The following is a 24,710-nucleotide window of genomic DNA, read 5'->3' on the forward strand; positions in this document are numbered from 1 at the left end:
GTTGGTTTAGATGTTGTTTTCCATTTTCTAGTAATTGCTTTTTTGGCAATGACCATAAATAGACTCAGCAAGGCCTCCTATGTCTAGACAAGTCTGATTCTGTATCATAGCTCAAAAATAATGTCCTTAGTTATACCACTTTCCTCACCCAGTGTCTCTGATAGACTAGTCTGCAGGGAATTTTTAAAGTGTGCCAACTCATTACACTCCCCAAAAATATGTTCCCAATTTGCCTATTTCTTTCCAGTCACACCTTCAATATTTGCTATCTACATGAGGAAAAATTCTTTGGAGGCTACTTGGGGTATAAAAATACCTATGTAAGCACTTCCAAGCAAAGATCCTAAATCTTCTAGACTTTGTTGCATATTTGTGAGATATATATACCCTCCGATTGTTTCTTTGTGAATTCCTTACCCAATCTCTCTTCCCAATCCTTTCTAACCTCCTCTGATTGATTCTTACTGTTAGCATGCAATATTTTATACGTTCTACTTATTTTTCCTTTTTAAAAGCAGCAGTTTCTGTTCTAGATTCCACTAAAAACTCAACAAGTACTGGTCTTTTGCACAGAACCCCCCTTTTTCTTTCTCTTTGTCTAAATTCTGATATCAAGCTATGACATAGAAGGCAATCTGTAGCCTGCAGTCCAAATAAATTCTTGGCTTCTCCTCATTCTATTACTTTCCCTCTATAATTATTTGCTCCCAGTACCTTGGTTTCTTTGCCAGTTTTCTTAGTAAATTCCAGTCCCCATTTGCCTACTGCCTGTATCCCTAAGTGCAGTCATCCCTATCATCAGAATCTTCTTTCTTCATTCCCGTGTTGGCTTAGTTCTTAGAATATTTTCTGCTACTTTATGAATATAATATTCTGTATGGCTATTCTTATTCTTCTTACTGATCTGCATCCAAAAATCTCTCCTTGTTTCTTGAGCTTCATCTCTGTTTCATCATCCCTTCCCACTTTGACTTATAGCTTTTTCTTGTGCTATGTACAGGAGCCTTAACTGTGCAGCTCTGAAATATCCCTTCAGTTCAAGTAATCCCAAACCACCTTGTTCTGTTGGAAGCATCAGCTTATCCCACTTGTCTCCCCCTCCCAGAGGAAATCCTTCAGCTCTTTAATGGCTATCCACAACTTCTCCTCTGGCTGATGAAAATATGCCTGACTTGTGTATAAATCTAAAGGGACTAAAAACATTTTGACTACTTGCATCTTGCTATCCATATCCATAAAGCAGAGCTTCCAATTTCTCAGCTTTTTTATTATCTTTTGATTAATCTCTTCCCACGTATCATTAGCTGCCACAACAGAATCCTTTTTAATCCACACTCCTAAGTACTTAATTTTCCCATATTGCTTAACCAATCCATATGTGGGTACATAGTTTACAGTTATTGCTTTTGTTTCATCTTCATTAATGCTGTATCCCCAAAAGACAGGAAACTATCTCAAATGTCGCACAACACTGAAATGTCCTTTTTTGGTTTTATCAGGTATAAAAATAATATCATCTGTAAATAAAAGCCAGCTTTTCCTGACTACCATACCAATTATACCATGAATTTCTGAGACCCTTATTTTCTGTGCCAGTAATTCTAAATATAACACAAATAACAAAGGGGTAAGAGGACACCCCGTCTAGTTCCTCTGCTCAAATAGAATTTATCAGAGAGGAACCCACCCACTTAAATTTTCACATCTGATCCCTCAAATATCCCCCTAACCAACCTCATATTTTATCAGGGAATGCAAATGCTTCCATTTCCCTACCTATAAAATACCAGCTTACTCTGTCAGATACTTTCTCTGCATCAAGTCCAACCAATAACAATGGTATTTTCTTAAATTCTGCTTCCCTCTGGATCATCACTGTTCTATTAATACTGTCAAATGTTTGCCTCAACTCCACAAAACCACAATAATCCATATCTATAATTTTGGCATCACATTTGTCATTCTTTTAGCTATTACAAACATTTTATAAAAAGAAGTTATGTACTCACCATAACGTTTCATGTTTGTTGTCCATCTCACCTTCATTCTTGCTGGTTGGGTTCGGAACAGATCATCGGTTCCAACTCAGCCTTTTCTAAAGCTCGAGAGTTTCCACTGGCTACACCCTATCCCATCATGCCTAGGGAAGATTACCCAGATCTTGTTTGCAATTAATTAATAGAAGTCATATACATACATTCCAGGTATATTTACAGACATATACTCTGTGAGACAAAGAAGGGAATCAGATAACATGAATTCCACATCTAATAAAGACCTCTCGATCCTCCAGGAGCGAAGGAGGGTGGGATGCAAGAATGAAGTCAAGATGGACAACAAACATGGAATGTTATGTTGAGTACATAAGTTCTTTATGTTAAGCTGTCCTATCTCACCTTCATTCTTGCTGGTTGGGACAGCGTCCCTAGCACCTTCTTTCTTGGGTGGCTCAAGGGAACAAACTCTTCAGAATGGTGGACCCAAAAGAAGCCCTGTTCTGGGAGGCCACATCTACTTTGTAATGAGTGATAAAGGTATGATCGTTTACCCACGCTGCTGCACCACAAACTGAATTCATGGGTAACCTAGCTTAAAAAGCAGCCAAAGTTGAAATAGCTCTTGTTGAGTGGCCTCTTATTTTTCCAGGCAGTTTGTTTATTCTGAGAGGTATACGAGAATGTAATAGTTTCTGTAAGCCATTTTGATAGTGACTTTAGATATTGGGGCACCCTTCTTTTTGTCTGAAAAGGACACGAATAATTGATCAGATTTTCGTAATTCTTTTGTTCTGTGCAAGTAGAAGCGTAACTGCCTGTGTACATCCAAGTGGTGAAGTTTGTATTCTGCCTTGTTGCCATGAATTGGGAAGAATACGGCCAGATCAATGGATTGATTTAAGTTAGTTTCAGAACAAACTTTGGGAAGGAATGAAAGATTAGTTCTAAGGGAGAGAATGTCTTTATGGAAAACTAAGTAAGGATATGAATAGTGCTTGAAGTTCTGCTACCCTCCTAGCTACCAAAAAGACCATTTTCCAGGTTAGAAATTTTAGATGGCAGGAAGAAGCTGGTATATGTGGCAGAAGAATCAAAGTAGACAGTATCAAACTGAGGTGTCAAGGAAGAGGGGGTTCTCTTATTTGAGGCCTTAACAAAAACGTACCTTTCAAAAAGACTTTGCATAGTCTGTGAGACATAATTTTTGAACCAAAATTGCCAATGTGATAGGGCAATGTGGCGGCTAGTTGAACATGAATGACGGCTGCTGCTGCTCCTTCATTAAAAAGTGTAAAATGTAAGCTACAGGGGCTGTGAAAGGGTCAATGTGATTGGCAGAGGCCCAACAAGAAAACCTTTTCCACTTGCTCGTCTAGAGTTTCATAGTTGTGGTTTTATGAGATGAGACTAGGATGTGTTTTACAGCAGGGGATATACCTGGAAGCCTGGCTAAGATTGGAAGTGAAGCAGCCAAGATGTCAGTTTGAGCAGCTGGATTGAGGGATGGAGAGCCCTGATGGATGAGTCAGAAGGTCTGGTACTGGGTCCAGAACCCAGGGCTCTTCTTGTAGATGGGGCCAAAGAAAGGGGAACCAGTATGGAGTGATGAGTATTAGGCTGCATCCCAATAACCTGGCTTTCTGTAGAACTTTGGGGATTAAAGAGAAAGGTGGAAAGGCATAAAGAAGACCCGGGGGGGGGGGCAATCGAGTACAAGTGCATCCCTTGGTGCTTACCCCGGTGGGGGGATCAGGGCAAAGTAATTGCTGCATTTGGCATTCATGGATGTGGCAAAGGGGTCGCAGCAAGGCTGGCCCCACCTGCGAAAGATCTGATTAGCAGTTTCCTGTTTCAGGAACCACTTGTGAGGCATTAGAATAGCTCGGGCTCAATTTGTCTGCTTTTATGTTGCATCGCCCTGGGATGTGCATTGCTATCAGAAAATGTTGGGAGGAGACTGCCCACTGCCATACTCTCTGAGCTTCTCGACATAGGGGGTAAGATCTGGTTCTGCCTTGTTTGTTTATATACCACACGACTGACATATTGTCCATCTGGATTGCAATTGTTCCTAGTGGAAGGGAGCTCTGAAATGCTTGCAATGCTAATAACACCACTCTCATCTCTAGGACATTGATGTGCAAGTGGTATTCGTTGTCCTGCCAAGTCCCTTGGACTGTCTTTCCCAGATAATGCCCCCCAACCCTATCTGGGAAGCGTCTGTGGTCACTGTAGTTACTTGGATGTGGGGGGTTGAACAGTCTGCCAGAAGTACCTGGGTTGAGTGAAGCCACCAACGCAGGTCCCTCTTGCAGGAATCTGTAATAATAATCTTGTGGGACATGGGTAGCTTCTGGATGGACCACTGGGCAAAAAGTAATCACTTAAGGGCTCTCATATGTAAGCATGCAAGGGGTACTAGAGTAATTACTGCCACCACTGTACCCAGTACCTTTAGAACAAATGTTGCCTGTACCTTGTTTTGAGTAAGTAATAAGGATATTTGATGCCGTAGCATTTGAACTCGGTGGTGAGGAAGTTTTGCTACCATGTCCTTTGTAAGTCTGCTCCTATGAATGAAATATGCTGTAATGGCAACAAGGCAGATTTTTCAAAATTTATTATAATGCCCAGTTGAGACCCCAGATGAATGGTGGTATCTCTTGCTTTGACTAGTAGATGCTCGGTGGTAGCGGTCAGGAGCCAGTCATCTAAATATAGATACACTTGGAATCTTAGACGCCTCAAGTGAGCCATAACTACTGCCATGCATTTGGTAAATACTCTGGGGGCTATAGTGAGACCAAAGGGCAGAGCTCAGAATTGGTAATGACTGGCTTCCAGTCAAAAGCTTAAGTGACTCCTAGATCACCTGTTCCATTCTGACATGGTAGTACACATCCTGGAGATCTGTGGAGCACATCCAATTGTCTTTTTCCCAGAAAGGGAAGTACTGACTGCAGTGTTACCAACTTTGATTTTTTTACAGACTTGTTTAGTCTGCGGAGATCCAAAATGGTCCTCCAGTCCCCTGTGTTTTTTGGAACTAAAAAGAAAATTGAGTAATTTCCAGATCCGATTTGGTCTGTGAGGACATTTTGAATGACTCTGTTAGGTTCATAGGTTTATAGGTTGGTACTAGGCTATCGGCCCTAGGGCCTACACAAGCCTAGCCATAACAATTCCCTGGCTGTCACCCCACCTAGCCTCTCTCTCCCTCCCCCTCTTCCACCCTCCTCAAATGCCACCTAGAAGAGTAGGTCTAACAATCAAATAAAACTACAAGTACATAAATATAAACCATCCTCCTCTATTATCTCACTTCCATCTCTTAATCTTCCTCTCACCTGGAACTCACTTCCACCCCAAAACCATCACACCACTAACCAGTACATGTTCAATCTCTTCATACATATCTAAGAAAGATCCCAAAAGGATTGTTCTTCCTCCCTCCTCATACCCTATGTCCCATTTTTTTTCTTCCCATATATGATATGTTCTCTTCCTATCCTGCCTGTTTCCTCAGATACCTACCTATGTTAATACAAGTCTATGTTTCTTTCTTTCTTCTGAACAACTTCTTTGAAAACTTATTCCCTGACATCTAATCCACATCAGATTATACATCAGATTATATATTGTTTTGAATGTTGGAAGTTTTGAGCCTTAAATGTTTTATTTTTTTTTATATTATAATATTATTGTAATTTTTTTATTTACGTGTTTTTTTGTTTTGTCTGTATTTTTTTTTCAAAGACTCCATTGAAAACGGGTTCTTTTGGCCCAATGGACTATCCTGGTAAACCAACTGCAAATAATAATAAATAATAATAATAATAATATTTTTTCCCACAGTATTTACTTCCCTGAACACCTGTCTAGCAGGGTGACTGACGTGATCCCCAGGGTGAATTTCCTATCTCCCATCCTTTGAACCTCTATGGTTGCTTGATCACTCTGACTGGGTGGAATGTCTGAGACTGATCTTTGTTGTGAGGAGGAGAAAGGTATGTTGTATCCTCTGGCTATCTTTGTTGTGGGGAGGAGAAGGGTATGTTGTATCCTCTGGCTATTACTGTCTGTACCCATTTGTCTTGTGTAAGACTTGGCCAGGCTTTTTGGTACAGTGATAATCTGCCCCTGACTGCCTCCAGAGGTGGGCAGGCGGGCCTCCTTTCAGGAGCGCTGGCAGGACCTATCAGAGAACATACCTCTATCACCCTGGTTTTGCAGACCCCCTCTGCCAGAAGATCGACGTCTTTCATTATTGTTTCCCCTTCTGCCCCTGGGGGAATAGCCACCACGTGCATCCAGTAAAATTCTTTGGGATTTACAGAACCACATCTTTCCTCCCTTTCGAACTTTGTAGTAAGGTCTGGAAGGGAGAGAAAAACATGCTCTCACAGCAGACAGAGTCTTACCTTCCTGTTTGCATCTGGTCAGAGTCTCTTTTACTTTAGGCCCAAACAAGGATGAGCCATCAAAAGGGGCGCTTATAAAGGAAGACAAAGTTTTCAGCGAAATCGCAAATGCACATCCAGGAATGCCTCCATAGGAAGATTTCTGCATCTGCTACCCTTCTCACTCCATCAGCTGCATAAGATATGAGTCACATAGAGGAGTTGACTACGGAATTTAAGGTAGCAAATGAGCGTTCACCTTATCTGAGACCCTTGCAGCTGTAGAACCTTGGAGGGTATCTCCTAACTCCTTCAGGAAATCCCTCTGAAGGCTGGTAAAACGAGTCAAGTAGTTCAGCCACCTGAGTGTAAAGGCCACTGAAGAGAACATACGCTTTCCATACCTGTCCATTGTTCGAGATTCTTTGTTTGGCAGATGGACAGATGAAGTCTCAGACAATTCCTTCTTGGTGGCCACCGCCACCACCATAGCATCTACTGGGACACCTTTTGACAACAATTCCTTATCACAGGGGGCAGTGACAAATTTGGTGGGCCTCCTTGGAATGGGTTCCACCCTGGAACTAAACCCATGCCTTTTAACTGACTACGTTAAGGAGCTGTTCAAAAGGCGGAGTCACCCAAGAGGTGGAGGGTCAAGAACGAAATGCCTCCAGGTACACAGACTCATCCTCAGATGGGTTAATGGCCTTTCAGCCACCTCTCTGCTTAAGAATTTCTAAGATGTCTGCAAAAGAGACATCCTAAGAGGGTGACCGTGGGGACCCTTCCAAGTCATCTAAGTCTGTGTCCGAAGTGACAGACTCCTCAGGGGAGTCTAGATGTTTCGTCTTACAAGTTCTTTTCCGAGGGAACTCTCTGCAGGGGTCCTCTGGGGAGGTTTCAGAAGAGTGTGTTTCACCCAATAGGGCATCCTGGGGCATCGGTTCTCTACAACTAGGGGGGAGGGATGTTAGAGAGGCACACACTAGCACTTTGGGGAAGAGTGCTTGGATCTGAGAGTGGAGCCATCTGGGGTGACAGCAGACTCCTCATGACCTTGAAGGCACCATGACCTGGATCCGAGAGAGCCTCCAGCTCCGAAAAGCCAGGAGATTTCTCACCAAGGAGGTGGACTACAAGGCCGATGCAGGCACTGAGCTCACCCACGCCGAAGCACCGAGAGGTAGATTCTGATCCAACAAAGGTCCGACCCAACTCTCCTTCCCATTCCCAATGGGGTAGTGTTAGCTCTCAGACCCTTCGACAGATGATGGCACCAAAGATGGAGTGGAAATCGGGGATGAAGAACCTGGGGCAGGCCTTGGACCCAATGGTTCCACTACAACCACATCCAAGCACTCCGGCTCCGAAGCCACTTGGGTCAGAGGAAGAAATGAAGAAGGGGTAGTGACAGTTGTCGGCTCCAATTCCTTTTGGGCTGGATTCGAAAGAATCTTGTCTAGAGCCGGGGTCTGTACTTTTCTCCTGACCACCTGCTCCACATCATCATCATCCAAAAGGGTCCTGGAAGATCGAGAGGACGGGCTTGAGGACTTGGTACTCCCAGCCACTGATTGCAAAATAGGTGACTGCGGAACTGAGGAAACTGGCTCCAGAGCTGGGGACCGGCTCTGACTACAACTCCTGGTCGGTACCAAAATAACTGGTGGAGCAGGAGGACTTACATTTTTGGACCCAAACGCCTTCAGGTCCGAAGATGTGTCTTTGGCCTGTTTTTTTTAATGGCTCAGAAGCTGGAGCCGATAAAGATGCTGTTTTGTGAGACATGTCCGATTTTGGAGATTGAGAAGTTTTAGAGGAGGTCTGATTCCCTTCCAGTGCTTCCGAAAAGGAAACTTTCAGCAAACCCATGACTATCAACTTATTTGTTAATTCCAGTAAGACCCTGGAACTAAACCCATGACAAATGGAACATGAATCTTGTAGGTGTACAGCACCTAAGCAGTACACACAGCTAGTATGCTCATCAGTCAAGAACATCTTTTGAGAGCAAGAATCACACTTCTTGAAGCCTGATTGCTTTGTTTCTTTCCCCTCTTTAGACATTATAGCAAACCACAACAAATTCCTATCAACAACAAATTCAAGGAAACTACTACAATTGTCACAAACTCACAAATGACTAAATAGCTACTGGAAAGAGAGATTAAGTACATCTGACTTTTCATTTTTTTTTAAACAGTCACACAGGAAGGAGAAAAGGGGGGGGGCTAGAGGAGAAGTCTCTAATTTAAACAATAGTCTCCTTTAGTCAGAGGAGACGTCTCTAACTTAAACGATGAAACCTCTAGAGAAGGGGGAAAAGAAAAGGGGAGCCCTCTAGTTTAAAACGGGCTTAAGGAAAAAACGGTCCTTCTAACTCAAATGGGTTCGTTAATGAAAGGTAGAAGGAAAATTACTTTAATTTAGAAAGAAACGGGATAGGGAATCAACTATAGGCCTAGCAAAAGCAACGGCCAGCAACAAGCAAACGCAACAAGCAGAAAACGAGGGATTAACCCAAACAGATGAATCCTAACAACACAGTATCTAAATCACTACAACAATATTTATATAACAGCTGACAAGAGAACAGTATAATAAGAAAATTATTCCACTTAGCCTGAGCCTAGTGAGAAGCACCCAATCTTGTTTAGCGGCAAACGAGATCTGGGAAATCTTCCCTAGGTGTGATGGGACAGAGTGTAGTCTCGAGCCAGTGGAACCTCTCGAGCTTTAGTAAAAGGCCGTGTTGGAACCAATGATCAGTTCTGAACCCAACCAGCAAGAATGAAGGCGAGATAGAAAAACATAACATTTATAGTTTAGAACTGAAATAGGCCTACATGAAGCTGGATTTTTTAGTCTTCAGTTATTGCAGCCACCACTGCTTTCTTCCAGGATGTTAGAACTTCTCTTCCTTTTAAATGCTGTTAAACAAAACCTTCCAAATCTTTTTCCCTGCTACGTCCAGACTTCCACAAGAATACCATCTATTCCTGAGGACTTTCCTATAGATTGGTTATACATCACCATTTTTATCTCATCTCCTCCTATCCTGTTAGTAACTGAGCCTCACCTACCTCTAACCTTGGCATATTTAATTCTTCCATAAGTATTTCCATTTGTACCTTTTCTTGACTTCCGTATTTCTCTGCTTTATACTGATTTTCATAAAATTTCAAAATATTTCTAGTACCTCTACAGGATCCCTTGTTATCTTCTTGTTATAGGCTCCCTAAGCTTGGTTACAACCCTTTCTACTTTCTGTTGCTGAAGTCGTCATGTTAAAAGTTTTTGTGGTCTGTAGTTATTATCAAAAAACGGTTGCTTAACAGCAGTCTTTGTAAACTCATGCATATTATCAAAGTAATTCCTTATTGCCTGAATATTTCTGATACTGCAAACTGTGTGTTCCTTATGAATCAATCATGCATCTCACAATACTTTGGACTGATGCACTTTTAAAATGAACACAGATAGTCCTCAACCACTGACAAATTGAAAATGACAGATAAATCTTTATGTTCTTTCTAGGCTCAAGGTAATTCCTGAATTTTTAGCTGATTGCTGCTATTTTGTCTTTTATGTCTTCTTGAAAAATATAAATATTAAATAACCATCAAGGGTTCTTCTCCTACAACATGCAAAAATGTGCCAAAATGTGCCTTTTCAGAGTTCTTGACTCATCCATTTGCATTAATGAATACAATGAATTTATGAATCCACAACAACTGTTCTTACGACTGTTTTGAAGGGAGGACCATTTTTCTAACGGCAAATTATACCAAAGACTTGAAATGAAATATATTTCTTCTCTTTCGCTTTTTACACTACGTAACATTTGGATATTTATCATGTTGCTCAACAACACAGACACTATGGAGCTACTTCCACCTCCCCAGTGATGCCCTTACTCTTACAGCTTGTAGAAAGATGAACACAGAATGACACTAGATTTCCCTAGTTAAGCAAGTGTGTGAGCATGTATGTATGTACACAGACACAGACACAGACACACACACACACACACACACACACACACACACACACACACACACACACACACATAAACTAAGGGAAAGCCACAGGTATGCATCCCTTGTCTTCTTGCCTCTACCAAAATGGAGGGCCAGTGTTAACATGAGCTCACACACACACACACACACACACACACACACACACGCACGCACACGCACACATACACACAAACTAAGGGAAAGCCACAGGTATGCATCCCTTGTCTTCTTGCCTCTACCAAAATGGAGGGCCAGTGTTAACATGAGCTCTCAACTGGCAAGAACAAGACCAGAACCTGCAAAGACTCAGAGGACCGTTTTAACACAGGACATACCTGCAAGACGGTTAGGCTGTGATCTCCCTTCTGAGTACCTACACATGAGGCGATGGTCCAAACCTATGGATGGGGCTGTGCAGTGGACCCTCTCTCTAGCCCTGTCTTAATGGCCAACATCTTTTTGGTTACAAAAAAGCCAAAATTATCTGGTTGTAACTCTGGGTAGCAGGGATGAATCTCTCACACTTTTGTCAGCTCTCTTCATCATGCCTCTCTCTGAGACAACAATGGCAGTACTGTTGTGGGACTTGACTTGCAATATAATGGTCATACAGACACTTCATGCATCTTTAAAGTATGCAAAAAACAGAAGAAACTTTATGAATGACAACATGGATATCCAAATTATTAAAACAGAAAAACAAAACTGACAGACCTGGTAAAGGGGGAATCCAATGAGTTATGTCACAGCAAATGTTAGAATGGGTCCTTGTTCATCCATAAGTATGGGCCTTTTATAGTTTTGATAAATTCTGACTTGCGAGAAAGGATAAGCCTAACTAAAATACCCATTAAGGAGGATCATCAATATCAGAGCACTACTTCTGAGCATAAAGGACCTCCTTACTAAAACCTTGTCAATGAACATTACATGGCAGGCATGTACCATGCATCAGTGAAACTAAAATGGTACAGACCCTGTGCTACCTAAAATACGAAGTACATTAATACTGAAGAAAATAAATATTTGGACTCAACAGTCAACACAATAAGCAAGCCCAAAAATGATTAATTATTAGAGTATGTACCTTCAATCAAAGCATCAAATCACATAAAATCTGCAAGTTCAAGATTGCTTTCCATACTACAGTAATGCACATATTTCTTGACTGAAGGTAACTTTTCCTGTGAAATTATCATTACTGTTAACAGCCTTTAGTTACCACAGATAATAATGACATGCGTAAAAATGTGAGAACAAAACATGCTGTTTACAAAACAGTAAATTTTAAATCAAAATTAGAACATTTGTCCTACCCAGTTGATAAGAATTCACCTCCAAGCCATTACTGAACAGAGGATTTTGCAACCAGTATTTTGCAGCAACCTCATCTGTTGAGGGAGGAGACCCCTGCAACATTCCTCCAAGGCATCTACCGATCAACAAAGATAGAGATCTCTCTAAATCAAGTAGCCAAGTCCAAGATTGGTCAAGTACAGAGTTAGTTTCCTCTGAAGACATATCCCTTTCTAGGTAAAGAAAAAATAATCTTAATACACTAAAACACATTTTAAAGCCACTTGAGTCATTTTGAGTCAATATTATTTTTAAGTCAAAAGTCTGCATAATATTTTACTGAAATTACAATAAATACATACACAATTATTTGACTAAAGTAGCAAGTCTACCAATGACTTCCCTAGAGTAAATGGAAAAGGGCTATGGTAAATACATTGGTGATGATACACAGACTAGCACTGAGCATAATTTTGAGAAGGTCACTGTATGATAGATCGACATTATTAGGCATTAAAAATACGGAAATCCATGCAAAGGAGCACACACAGAGAAGCATTGTGATAAGCTCAGACTTGTACTAAACAGATCATCTCACATTGTGCATTGGCCAATCTACTTGGACAATTGTGAATATGTAAAAATGTACAACACCTGCGTTTGCTGCCAAAGATAGTAAACTATGACCACTGTTTCAACTACTACTTATATTTATTAATGTTAGTCACTTTATGCATTATGCACAACAGCAATTACTTGTAAATATTTCAATTTGCTAGGAGTGTATGACGGCAAGTACGGTCTTTTTTGGTCTCTGTAAATCTGAATGTTTTTTCTCTGTATGTGAAAATGCAAATGCCCTCTGGCCACAGTCATGGCTGAAAGATGGTCTGAAGAAAAGACTACCAATCTAGTCAACTAATTTAATAAATAAATAAGCAGCACTATGCTTCCTTACAGTTGGAGAAGCACTATGGTAGGGCCCATTGCCACATTATGGATGTCAGAATGAAGATAGGATAATATGGCTAAATCACAGTGCATTAACAAAATGTAGCATCACACAGTTACATCTTATACTCATTCGGTACAAGAAGGGCAGCACAGCAGCCACCAGATAGACCACTGCAGGTGTGCACAGTAAAATGTCAACCCTATTCATACTATAAATGGGGAGGAAATGAGGAAAATAAGCAGCAGGGAAGAGAGAGGGCAGTAAGCAGAGGGAAACACACACACAAAAATAACAGCGCAGCAAGCAGAGGGAAGCACACACAGATAACCACAAAGTGGGGGAGGGAAGAAAGGGCATTTTTTTCACATGCGAAGAGCCTGTTTTCTAGGTCTTTACAAAAGAATGGAAGCTGTGGAAGGTAGAAAGGGGTAGAATCTGCTAATTGTAACAGCACATCGAGTGTAAGCTCCAAACCTGCCCATGAGAAAGCAGCCAAGACCTACATTAGTAAAGATGCAATCATGTCAGCAGAAAGACTTGATCCTTACAAAACAGTGGCAGAAAGGCAAAATACTAAAAATTGGAAACAGCAGAGTGTTTATAGAAAATTACTATTCATCATAAAACAAGCAGGAGAGAAGCAAATTTATCCTAACAATCAGGAACTGTCAAGAGGCAGGTATGACATTCAAGCTGTTGTATTCGGCTGTCTTCAGTGTGTTTTTTTGTCCTGGAGGATCAGAAACATTTTGTAGACACAGAACAGGTTAAGGAGGAAATAATAAAGTTCATCCAACAAGATGCGAGTCAGCAAGCAGAAAGGGATTCTGCTTCTCAATCTTTTGATGGTAAGGTTCATAGGGAGATTTTGCAAGTTAAACCTTTCCCAATGTTCCAAAGGTAAATGCTACAGAGACACAAAAAAGCACAAGAGTTGACTAGAAGAATCAGCAATACCTTGGACTTGAACCAGAGTCTGGTGCTGGGAGATGGAGATGACAAAGAAAAAGACAAGCAATTCTGAAATTACTGAATACATGGAAGACGATAAAGCATCATGTCACATTTGTGAAATATGGTTTTGCAAGAAAAAGTGGCTGAAAAACACCAGACTTCTGTTGACTATGTTAATCTTGTGGGTGGATAGTATAGGATATATCCCACTTTATATCACTAATGTTTAGATGGACACTAAAAGGGGGGGGGCCGAGTAAAACATTTTTTTCTTATTGTTAACTGCATAAAACATTTCATGATATAAACTGCATATTATATACAGCAAAACAGTTTTGTGTAGTATGTAGTCAAGGGTATTTTAAATGTGGGGTAGTCTTTTCAGTGTACTGTTGTACGTGTTAAAGACATTAAAGTAAACAAGCACTTTTTAGTTGTAAGAAATACAGGTTTTCCAGTATAACAAAAGAAAAAAGGCTGTACAAAAGCAAGTTTGATGTTCATATGCTGTGATCTTGGGCTGCTGGGGTGTAGTGTAAACACGCACTGATTATACCATATGTAGAATTAGGATATCTTCTATTTTTAATTTACAAGGGTGAATGTCTAGATTAAGCTGCAAAAAAGAAGTTATGTTTTACCATAATGTTCCATATGTGTTATTGATCATCTATTCTTGACTGATGGGTTACAGTTCCAATCCTCGGAACTGATATGGCCGTTATATAGCTCGGACCAGTCAAAAAACTCTCGAGCCAAAAGTCTACCCAAAATGCCCCTCTCTACATTACCTCAGATCAACTTTGTATACTTATAGAAAAACAGATGGAACATTATGGTAAGACATAGCTTCTTTACCTGATGTTGTCAATCTTCATCTATTCTTGACTGATGGGACAGGGTTGCCAGCTACTTTACATCCTGGGTGGCCCTATGGAAGGATATTCCTGAAAACCATAGAACCAAAAGCGGCTCTTCCCCTGGAGACCACATCCACTTTGTAATGAGTAATAAAGGTATGCAGAGAAGCCCATGTTGCTGCTGCGCATATTTCACTGATGGAAACCTTCGAATAGAAAACAGCTGAAGTTGCCACAGATCTGGTGGAATGTACCTTCACTGGCACAGGTAACTTTAGATTCTTTCTGTTATAAATGTAAGTAATGCAATCGCTTAACCATTTTGACAAGGTAACCTTAGAGACAGATTTTACTAAGGTTGCACCAGAGAAGGAAACAAATGATTGTTCTGATTTCCTGAATTCTTTAGTTCTGTTGCAGTAGAAACATAATTGTCTATAAACATCTAACAAGTGTAGGCAATATTCACCTTTGGATGGTTTGTGTGATACCAGCAACATTTTTCTTGCTGGGGATGGAATAAGAGACCAGATGGCTTAGTGGTTAAGGTCTTTGCCTCCCATCCACAAGCTTACAAGGTTCGATCCTGACCTCCAACCAATGCCTGTTTGGAGTTTGCATGTTCTTCCTGTGACTCTGTGGGGATTCTCCCATGTCCGAAGAACATGCTGAGTGTTTCCATCTCAAAGTCATCAATGAATGGAACTATGGGCAGCAGCACAGATTCTACATGGTTCCCTATGGGGGAAGAGTTGTACAGACCAACCGCTTTGGGAATCTAATGCGGTGCGCACTATCCCCAAGACAGGAGGACTAGGATCACAGACTGTGCACTGTGGCAGGTCTAGCCACTTGATGGAGTAAAATATGCCTCTAGGTGATTCGGTCATGTTGTCTAATGTCACCAAAAATGGGCATGGGTGGGGACCGGTGATAAGTGAGTTGAGGACCCGGCCTACTCTGTCCCACGCCAGGGACCCGTGCCAATGGTGGGAGGGGTATAGGTGCCCCTATTGGCCAGTGTGTGCCCATCATAAAGCCCAGCAGCCCTGGGTCAATAAGCTACTGGCTGGCCGGTGTCTAGTTGCCCAGCCTGGGTTACCTGGGATAGCTCTGTTGAGTGAAAGCTGGATGTAAAAAATAACCAACCTGTCAAACATGAACTGAGAATTGCTATGCTTAATGTAGGTTCACTGACAGGAGGCAGCTTGGAAGTGGATGACATGATGATACGGAGGAGGCTGGACATCCTATGTATCCAGGAGATGAGATGGAAGGGCAGTGCAGCACAGCCACTTGGGTTGGGATCCATGGAGGGCAGGCTAGAAATGGTGTAGGAATTATGGTGAGAGAGGCTTCAGAAGGCAGTAAGGGATATCATCAGAATTAATGACAGACTCATGGCAGTCAGACTCTAGTGTAATGATAGGGCAGTATACATAATATCAGCCTATGCCCCACAGCAGGGTTGTGATAGTGAGGAAAAGAGTGCATTCAGACAGCAGTTGCAGGACCTACTAGATAAAGCAGGACAACATGAATTGGGGTTGATAATGGGTGACTTGAATGCACACATCAGGACAGACAGAACAGGATATGAGGACTGCCTGGGTCCACATGGGTGGGGCAACAGGAATAAAGAAGGAGAAGCTATTCTAGACTTCTGTCTGGCAAATGGCTTGATAGTAGCCAACACATGGTTCAGAAAGAGAGACAGTCACAAGATCACATACAAGAGTGGTCAACATGCAACTCCGGTAGCCTTCCTCTTAGTAAGCAAAAGGCAATGCGGCAGAATTCATGATTGCCAAGTCATCCTGACTGAAACAGTCTGCCCACAGCATAAACCACTAGTTGCCACAATCAGCTGCAAGCATTGGTCAGAGAAGGCTCTAAGGTCAACAGAGACCAGGCTGAAGACCTGGAAGTTGACTGGAAAGAAAGTACATCAGTTCAAGGAATTACTCAGGACTCTAGCATCCCAAGAAGAGGAGGAAATAGGTGGAGTTGAAGAAGAATGGCAGTGCCTAAAAACAGCATGCGTTAGGACTACAGAAAACATATGCGGCCGAGCTAAGTATGGAAATAAGATACTTAGGAAAGTTGGTGGTGGACTGCAGAAGTCCAGGAAGTCATCAAAAGAAAAAAAGGAATGCAGGAAGAAGTGGGAGACAGAAAAGACTGATCAGGCTAGGAAGGACTACTGATGTACGACAAAAGGCCAGATCCAAATAAAAAGACCATAGGCTGAAAAACTGTTTTAATAAAACAAATGATAGCACAAAAAACAATGCTCTTCTGTAGCGCTTCAGCAGTAAATGTCTTCTAGAAGTACATCAAGCAAAATTGGTGCAAATAAATATACTCAAAAACGAATTACCATAAATTAATCAATTAATTAACCTATTACACAATCAAGCCATTATCTTAAAACAAGCCCATTACAATACATTAAAACAAAAATTCACAAAAAAACTACATCAAAAGTGTCCATGTACATTCTGCATTAAGCCCATTTGGGCTTAAAGTACCATAGTTTAAAGTGTAAATACTTTCTTGATACAAAAGCCTATTCTTATTATTCACATCAGAATCACCAATATAACAAGTAACTTGTTCTAAAATGCTTGCTTTTAGAAGCTCAGGATTACTACTGTGAAATGCTTTAAAGTGCATGACAATGGGACTTTGAATTTTTTCTGATTTAATGTTCTTAACGTGCTCCTGCAGTCTCAGTTTAAAAGCTCTTCTCGTTTCTCCTATATAAAAAAGACTGCAGGGACAACTGAGAACATAAATAACATTGAATGATCAACAAAAATGTCCCTTAGGATTAAAAGAAATACGACTGATATGACTACAAAAACTAACCAGATACCTACATACCGAACATCAAGTGCAAGCACTAGTTCCCAACATGGTCATTGCCCTACATAGATTGTCTACAGGTCTGACAAACTTATTATGAACAATAATACCTTGTATGTTTCTCCCTGTAGTAAAAGAAAAAATGGGAAATTTACACAACGAATCAGAAAACTCCTTAAATTTAAATAGAAAAGGCCAGAAATGTTTAATAATCCTAACTTGTTCCCTAGAAAAAACATAAGAAATAACTATACATTTTTCTTTGTTCTTGTTTTTCTTCAATAATATTGCTACAAATAAAATTTCTATTATGATTACTAGTATGACTATTTTTATTGACTAGTATGTTTTTTAATTTAACCAACACTTTGTGAATACCTTTAAGATAATAACCCCTTCTTAAAAACATATTTATTGAAATACATTTCTTTAAATAGTTCTTCATTATCATTACATAATCTAAAAACCCTAAGTAGTTCCCCAAAGGGCAAAAAATCTAATAAATGAGATTACTGTTGTCAAATTTACAATGAATTCTAGACTTAACTTTTTTACCAACAATCCCTGTGAGGTTTACATCCAAAAATCTAACTGTATTACCACATTGAAGCCCATCAGATTTAATTTGAAATCTGTTAACATCCAAATCTTTAATAAAAGAAGGAAGGTCTGCCAAGCCACCTTTACATAACAAAACCAAGTCATCTATAAATCTATAGTATGAGACAACAAATGTTTTAAAAAACTGATGTCTGTACAAATATTCTACCTCATACTTGCCCATAAAATGGTTTGCATACAGGGGAGCAAAAGATGCCCCCATAGTTGTACCAATTTTTTGTACATAAACATCTTCACAAAAATAAAAGTAATTACTATTTAGACAAAATTCAACCAGTTCTAATATATAATTACTCAGTGGACTGTCTCCGAGAAAAAACTTTACAGCCTCCAAGCCATGTTGGTGCTGGATAGAGGTATATAAACTTTTATCATCAATGGAGACCCAATACATGTCTTCTGTCCACTCAGTATCTTTAATTTTATCTAAAAAATCAAGTGTCTTTAATAAAAGATGATAATTTCAAAACATAAGGTAACAAACTGTCAAGACATATACCAATGTACAGGTAGGACTACTGGTTGGCTAACAAAGAAGCCAAGAAATAAGTTGCAATAGCAAAGAATAGGGCATCAAAGGCACTGTACCAACTTTTGGAAAGTGACTCAGTAAGGGGCACAAAGAAACTATATCAGGTTGCAAGGCAAAGACAGAAAGATAAAGAAGATAGTCAGACACCCTTCATAAGAGATGCCAGCTACAACCTGCTCACCAGCCCAGAGGACATCAATGGTAGATAAAAGGAGCATTTCCAGCAGCTTCTGAATGAAGAAAACCCCACAAAAGCTGTACTGCCCCAGAAACAGCCTAGGAAGAGAGAAGAACAGGAGTCCACCCTAGAAGAAGTAAAAACAGCACCAAGGAAGATGAAGTCAGGGAAAGCAGCAGACTCAGATGAGGTCACAGCAGATATGATAAAGATGCTGGCCAAGATAGGGGAGAAATGGCTTCTGAGGGTACTAATAGCAGTGTGGAGAGAAAGGCGTATCCCAGATGACTGGAGAATAAGCATAGTTGTGCCAGTGTACAAGAACAAAGGGGACATCCAGAACTGTGGGCAGTACAGAGGCATCAAACTCCTATCACATTGCATGAAAGTTCTGGAGAGGGTGAATGATAAACAGATACGCAGAGTAGTAGAATGTATGATGGGAGATGAGCAGTTTGGATTCAGATCAGGATGCAGCACAACTGACCTGATGTTTGCATTGAGACAGATACTTTGGAAGAAGTGAGAGATGAGGAGAGAGTCCAACTAGGCATTCCTAGACTTGGAGAAAGCATATGACAAGGTCCCAGGAAAGTTGATCTTGGCAGTACTGCAGTGGTTTGAAGTCTCAGAAACATTGGTAGCATTAGTGCAGGCAATATACAAGGACCCAATGACTCAAATACAAACCGTGTTCAGCCTCACAGTGGGGTTCCCAGTGGGTCTGGGTGTACATCAGGGTTCAGCTCTGAGCCCACTGATGCTCATACTGGTGATGGACTACATTAGCAAGCAGCTTGGAGAGGATGAATCAACAAAGCTGCTGTATGCAGACGATGTGGCAGTACAGGCAGACTCTGAGCTAGAATTCAGCAAAAGATAGAGGAGAATGGAATGCAAATCTGAAGGCACATGGTATGAAACTAAGCACAGATAAGATGGTAATGGCAGCAAATTAGAGAAATCAGAAGAAGCTTAGAATAGAGATAGAAGGGAAGAGAGTAGAACAGGTAAACAGCTTCAAGTATCTGGGAGGAGTAGTTGAGGAGATGGGTAGTCTGAATGAAGAGGTCAAAGCTAGAATCAGAGGGGCTGCAGCCAACTGGCATAGAGTATCAGTTGTAGTCTATGACAGAAGAATTCCAAAGAAGCTGAAAAGTAAGGTGTACAAGACAGTGATGCAAGCAGTACTACTGTATGGTACAGAAACCTGGGGAGTAAAGGCAGAACAGTTGAAGAAGCTAGATGTGATGGAAATGAAGTGCCTGAGAGAGGTGAAAGAATGTACACTGTGGGACAGAAGAAGAAATGAGGACATAAGAGGAGACGCCAAAGTAGCTCCAATTGCAGAAAAGATCAAAGAGAGCAGATTACGGTGGTTTGAGCACATGTGTAGAAAAGCAAAAGACAATCTGGTGAGGAAGATTTGGGACAGACAGGAAGAAGGTAAGAGGAAGCACGGATGTCCAGCGACAGTCAGGCATGAGCATAGAAGAACGCAGGAGTGTGGCACTGAATTGAGAAAGTTGGCGACAGTTAACATGATACCCCAACCCCATGTAGAAAAAGGGGGGGGGTGATGATGATGATGATGGATGGAATATCATTATGCCTGGTGACTAACGGAATTGGAGGAACCAAGCAGTTAGCTTGAGACTTTGAAGACTGGGATGCACCAGTCCTTGAGGGTGAGATAGAAGGGCTGGACCTGGGTCTAGAATCCATGGACAGTGAACTACATGAGGTCATAAGAAGGGAAACCAAATTTATTGAGGCCAGAAGGGCATAATGAGGATTACTTTGCTTCTCAACCTGGCTGCTTTCTTGTGGAAGAGCGGGATCAGAGGGAGGAAAGGCATAGAGGAAACCTGGGAGCCAATCAAGGAGAAGGAGGAATCTCAGGGACTCTCCCTGTGGGGGGATTAAGGCAAAGTAGCTTCTGCATGTGTTTTGGGGTGAACACAAAAAGGTTGCAGCAAGGTTGGCCCCAGCGACAAAAGAGCTTCTTCACTATGTTGGAAGTGAAAGACCACAAGTGACGCAGTAGAATGCATCTGCTTAGTTTGTCCGCTATCACGTTTGAACTCCCTGAGAAGTGTGTTGCCATCAGAAAGCAGTTGGAGGCAATGGCCCATTGCCACACTCAGAGGGCTTCTCAACAAAGGGGATAGGAATAGGTTCCCCCTTGCTTGTTGATGTACCACACTGCGGACATGATGTCCGACTGAATTGCAGTTGTTCCTTGAGGGAGGGCAGAGTGAAATGCTTGCAACACTAGTAGCACCACCCTCAGCTCCAGGACATTGATATGCAGATTGGCCTCTATCAGGGACTAAGTACTTTGGACGGTCTTTCCCAGATAATACCTCAACCCCACCCTATCTGGGAGGCATCCGTGGTCACTTTAGCTTTGGGTTGACAGGGACAAAGGGGCGGCCCAAAAGAATTTGTTTGGATTCCATCCACCAGGATAGGTCCTTTTTACAATTGGTGATAAGTATGGGGTGGGTCATTGGGTAGGTTAAAATGGACCATTGATTCAACAGAAACCACTGGAGTAATCTCATGTGAATCTTGCTAGTGGGACAAGTGAGATCAACTCTGTCATGGACCCTAATGCTTGAAGCACCAGTAGAGCTGGTGCTTTTTTTTGAGCACATGAGAGAATAAACTTGAGATTTTATTTTCTGGAAACTGTGAGCATGTAGGGCAGCCACACAAGACAGAGTGTTGAGACGAGCTCCAATAAATTCCATATTCTGAGAGGTAGTGAGCTTAGACTTTGTAAGACTGACCATAATGCCTAGATGCACGAACAATTTTAGGGTGAATTCTGTCACCTGTAGCAGTAGATGTCTGGTGGAAGTGGTGATGAACCAGTTGTCTAGATAAGGAAACACCTGGAATCTGTGCAGTTTCAAGTGAGCTGTTACTATTGCCATACAGTTGGTGGACATTCTGGGGGCTGTGGTGAGACCAAAGGGCAACACCACAGCCCTCAGAGTGTTCATCAAATGTATGGCAGCAGTAACAGCTGCCATACATTTGGTGAGACCAAAGGGAAGCACCCTGAACTGATAATGACTGGCTCCTAGCCAGAAGCAGAGAAACTTTCTTGAGCATTTGTCCATTTTTATCTGGTAATATACGTCTTGAAGGTCTACAGAGCACATCTAATCATTTTCATCTAAAAAGGAAAGTAATGACTGAACCGAGACCATCCAAATTTTGACTGCTGAACACATTTGTTTAGAATGCTGAGATCTAGAATTGGTCTCCAGTCCCCTCTCTTTTTTGGCACTAAAAAAAGCTTGAGTAAAATCTGGATCCTATCTGGTCTGGTGGGGCTTCTTGGATGACTCTCTTTCTCTAGAAGCTTTTGTTTTTCCAAGGTGGCTTGGTTTCTCTGACTGGGTGGAACATTAGGGAGCCTCGTTCGAGTTCTTGGGTAGAGTGTGAAAGGGATAAGGTAACCTCTAGAAATAATTCTTAGTACCCAGGTGTCTCTAGTTATTTTTCGCCAGGCTGTTGGGTGCAAAGAAAATCTTCCCCTGACTGCCTCCAGATGTAAGGAATTGGGCTTCTTTTCAGGAGCACTGATAGGGTTAACCAGAGAAAGACTCCCTGGAACCCTGGTTCTGCGGGCCACCTCTGCCTCTAGGATGGAATCTTCCATTTGAACTCCCCCCTTTGCCCCGAGGGGAGTCTGCACCACATGTGTCCTGGAAAGGCCTCTGGGACTTCTTGAACCACATTTCCCACTTCTCTGATTCTGGGAATAGGCTCGTTGGGTTGCAGAAAAACATATGCCCACAGCAGACAGGGTCTTTCCATCTTTCCCACACCTGGATAGAGCTTCTTTAACTTTGGGGCAGAACAAAGAGGATCCATCAAAAGGAGCACTGATGAAGGAAGACTTGAATGGCTCCGCAAATTCACACAGGCACATCCAAGTGTGTCATTCAATAGCAACACCTGAACTGGCTGACCTGGTCGCCCCTTTGGCTGCATGTGCAATCAGCCTCATGGACAAATTAAAGAGACTCCCGGGTAGCTAACTGGAACTCCACTTTTTCCTGGACCCCCTCAGCTACAGCTCCTGCTACTGTATCTGACAGCTCCTTGATCAGATCCCTCTAGAGTCCAGTGAAATGTGCCATAAAGTTCAAGGACATAATGGTCTGGCCAATTGTTTTTAGGGTCTAGATGCCTGCACTCCCCTTGCTCCATCTCCCTTTTCTCACTCTTTCTCTAACCCCCACCCCCAGGCCAGAATACTATCCTGCAAAGTAGAAAACAAAAAAGGTTTCACTTACTGTTTTTTTTTGTGCCTCCCACTTGCATCATTCTGCTGGGCCAACCCACTCTGTTCGCCCTTGCTTCGCTCGGGCTTAGTCCACTCCCCTACCCCTTTCCCACCCACCCTTGCCATCATTTCCTTTATTCTCTAGCCTTCTATACCACTCCCCCTAAAGCCTCACCCCTCATTTCCACCTCCTCCTATCTCCTTCATCCCTCTTCACCACCCTTACCTCCACCTGCTACTCCACCCATTAAGCCTCATCCTCACATACATGCACTCTAATCACCATCTACCTCTATTCCTTCTCTTTAACCATTCAACTTATTTATTTCTTTCATCTCCATCTCACATACAGTCATCTCCTCACCCACCTACAATTCACCATGTCGCACCACTCCCTCTTACCTGCACCCCAAGGGTCAATCCCAGGACCACTGCTGTTTAACATTTTTACTAATCAATTACATACCTTTACCCCACACTCATCACTAGTGCAATATGCAGATGACTCCACAGTCATCATTATTACTGATACCCTTCCTGAGCTCCATACCACAACTGACTCAACCAAAACCATCTAATCTTAAATCCAAAGACGACCAAACTCTTACTCTTCGTACCTAAAACAATGACCCACCTGAAACCATCCTTCACCATCACATCCCACAACACACCCATGACAGTAGAAAGCCATACTAAGCTACTAGGGGTCATTATTAATGACCAGCTAAAACTTGACTTGCATGTTCTAAGTAACATTAAAACAACACATCAAAACTTGTTCTCCTTTACAGAAACAAAAACTTTTAGCTCAAGTAAGGTTAAAATAGCTCTATCTCATGCCTTCCTACTCTCTACACTTCTCTACAGCTCTCAAATTCTCAACAATCTACAGACCTCACTCATTACTAAACTAGAATCCACATACAACAAGGTGGCTAACTTTGCTGCAGGCCTACCCACTGCTTAGCACTCTGTAAACTGAACTGTTTAGAATTCCCCCATAACCTTCTCCTCTCTCAGCTTCAGATAATTAATTCTATTCTATACCAGCCTACTTTCTGCCACAGCATCACATCTATTATCTCCTCCTACACCCCAGCAAGAATACTACGGAGCTCTGACCAACATCTCCTGTCCATTCACAAACCCAAGATCAACATAGGAAAAAACCTTTATAGCTGTTACCCAACTGAAAACTGGAATACATTACCACTTGACATCAGACACCTTAGACCCAAACTACAATTCAGAAAGGCAGTAAAAAATCATTTAAGCAAAAATAAACTATGCCTATGCTATATCCCCCTTGACCGGCTCATCTCTATAGCCCACCCAATATCTCACCTTACTTCTACATCAGTGAAACACTACCTTCCTCCTTATCCCTCTTCACTAAAACACTGCAAACCATCTTTACTAATTCTCTGGCTCGAACCTACACTCTTAAAAAGATCTTTCATGCTACCTCCTCTTCTCGCTTTCACAGCCAGCTTGACCTGTACTGACGTATAACTTCCAACACTTGAAAGACTAAGCTTAGAAACACTTACCTAATTACCTTTTACCTCACTGTAACCACTATTCTTTGCCTTGTAAATTTTATCTGTATTGTTTACTTCTTTACTCTGCACTGTGCCCTAATACTGGCTGATCTGTACAGTAATTGTTATTCATGTTAACCTGCTTTTGCATATATATATATATATATCTACTTGTGATTT

General features: G+C 41.6%; 1 protein-coding gene across 1 annotated transcript in view; it reads right to left on the reverse strand.

Moving 5' to 3' along the window:
- The window catches only part of LOC122815150 (probable E3 ubiquitin-protein ligase HERC1), a 5,886,073-nt gene that overhangs the window by 4,026,742 nt on the left and 1,834,621 nt on the right, over positions 1 to 24,710 (reverse strand). The window contains exon 18 of the mRNA XM_044087407.1: positions 11,736 to 11,948. Coding sequence (XP_043943342.1) covers positions 11,736 to 11,948 — 213 coding nt within the window. The remainder of the gene's footprint in view (positions 1 to 11,735; positions 11,949 to 24,710) is intronic.

This window comes from Protopterus annectens, chromosome 1.part1 (assembly GCF_019279795.1).
Source record: "Protopterus annectens isolate FY-2018-M chromosome 1.part1, PAN1.0, whole genome shotgun sequence".
Lineage (NCBI taxonomy): Eukaryota > Metazoa > Chordata > Ceratodontiformes > Protopteridae > Protopterus > Protopterus annectens.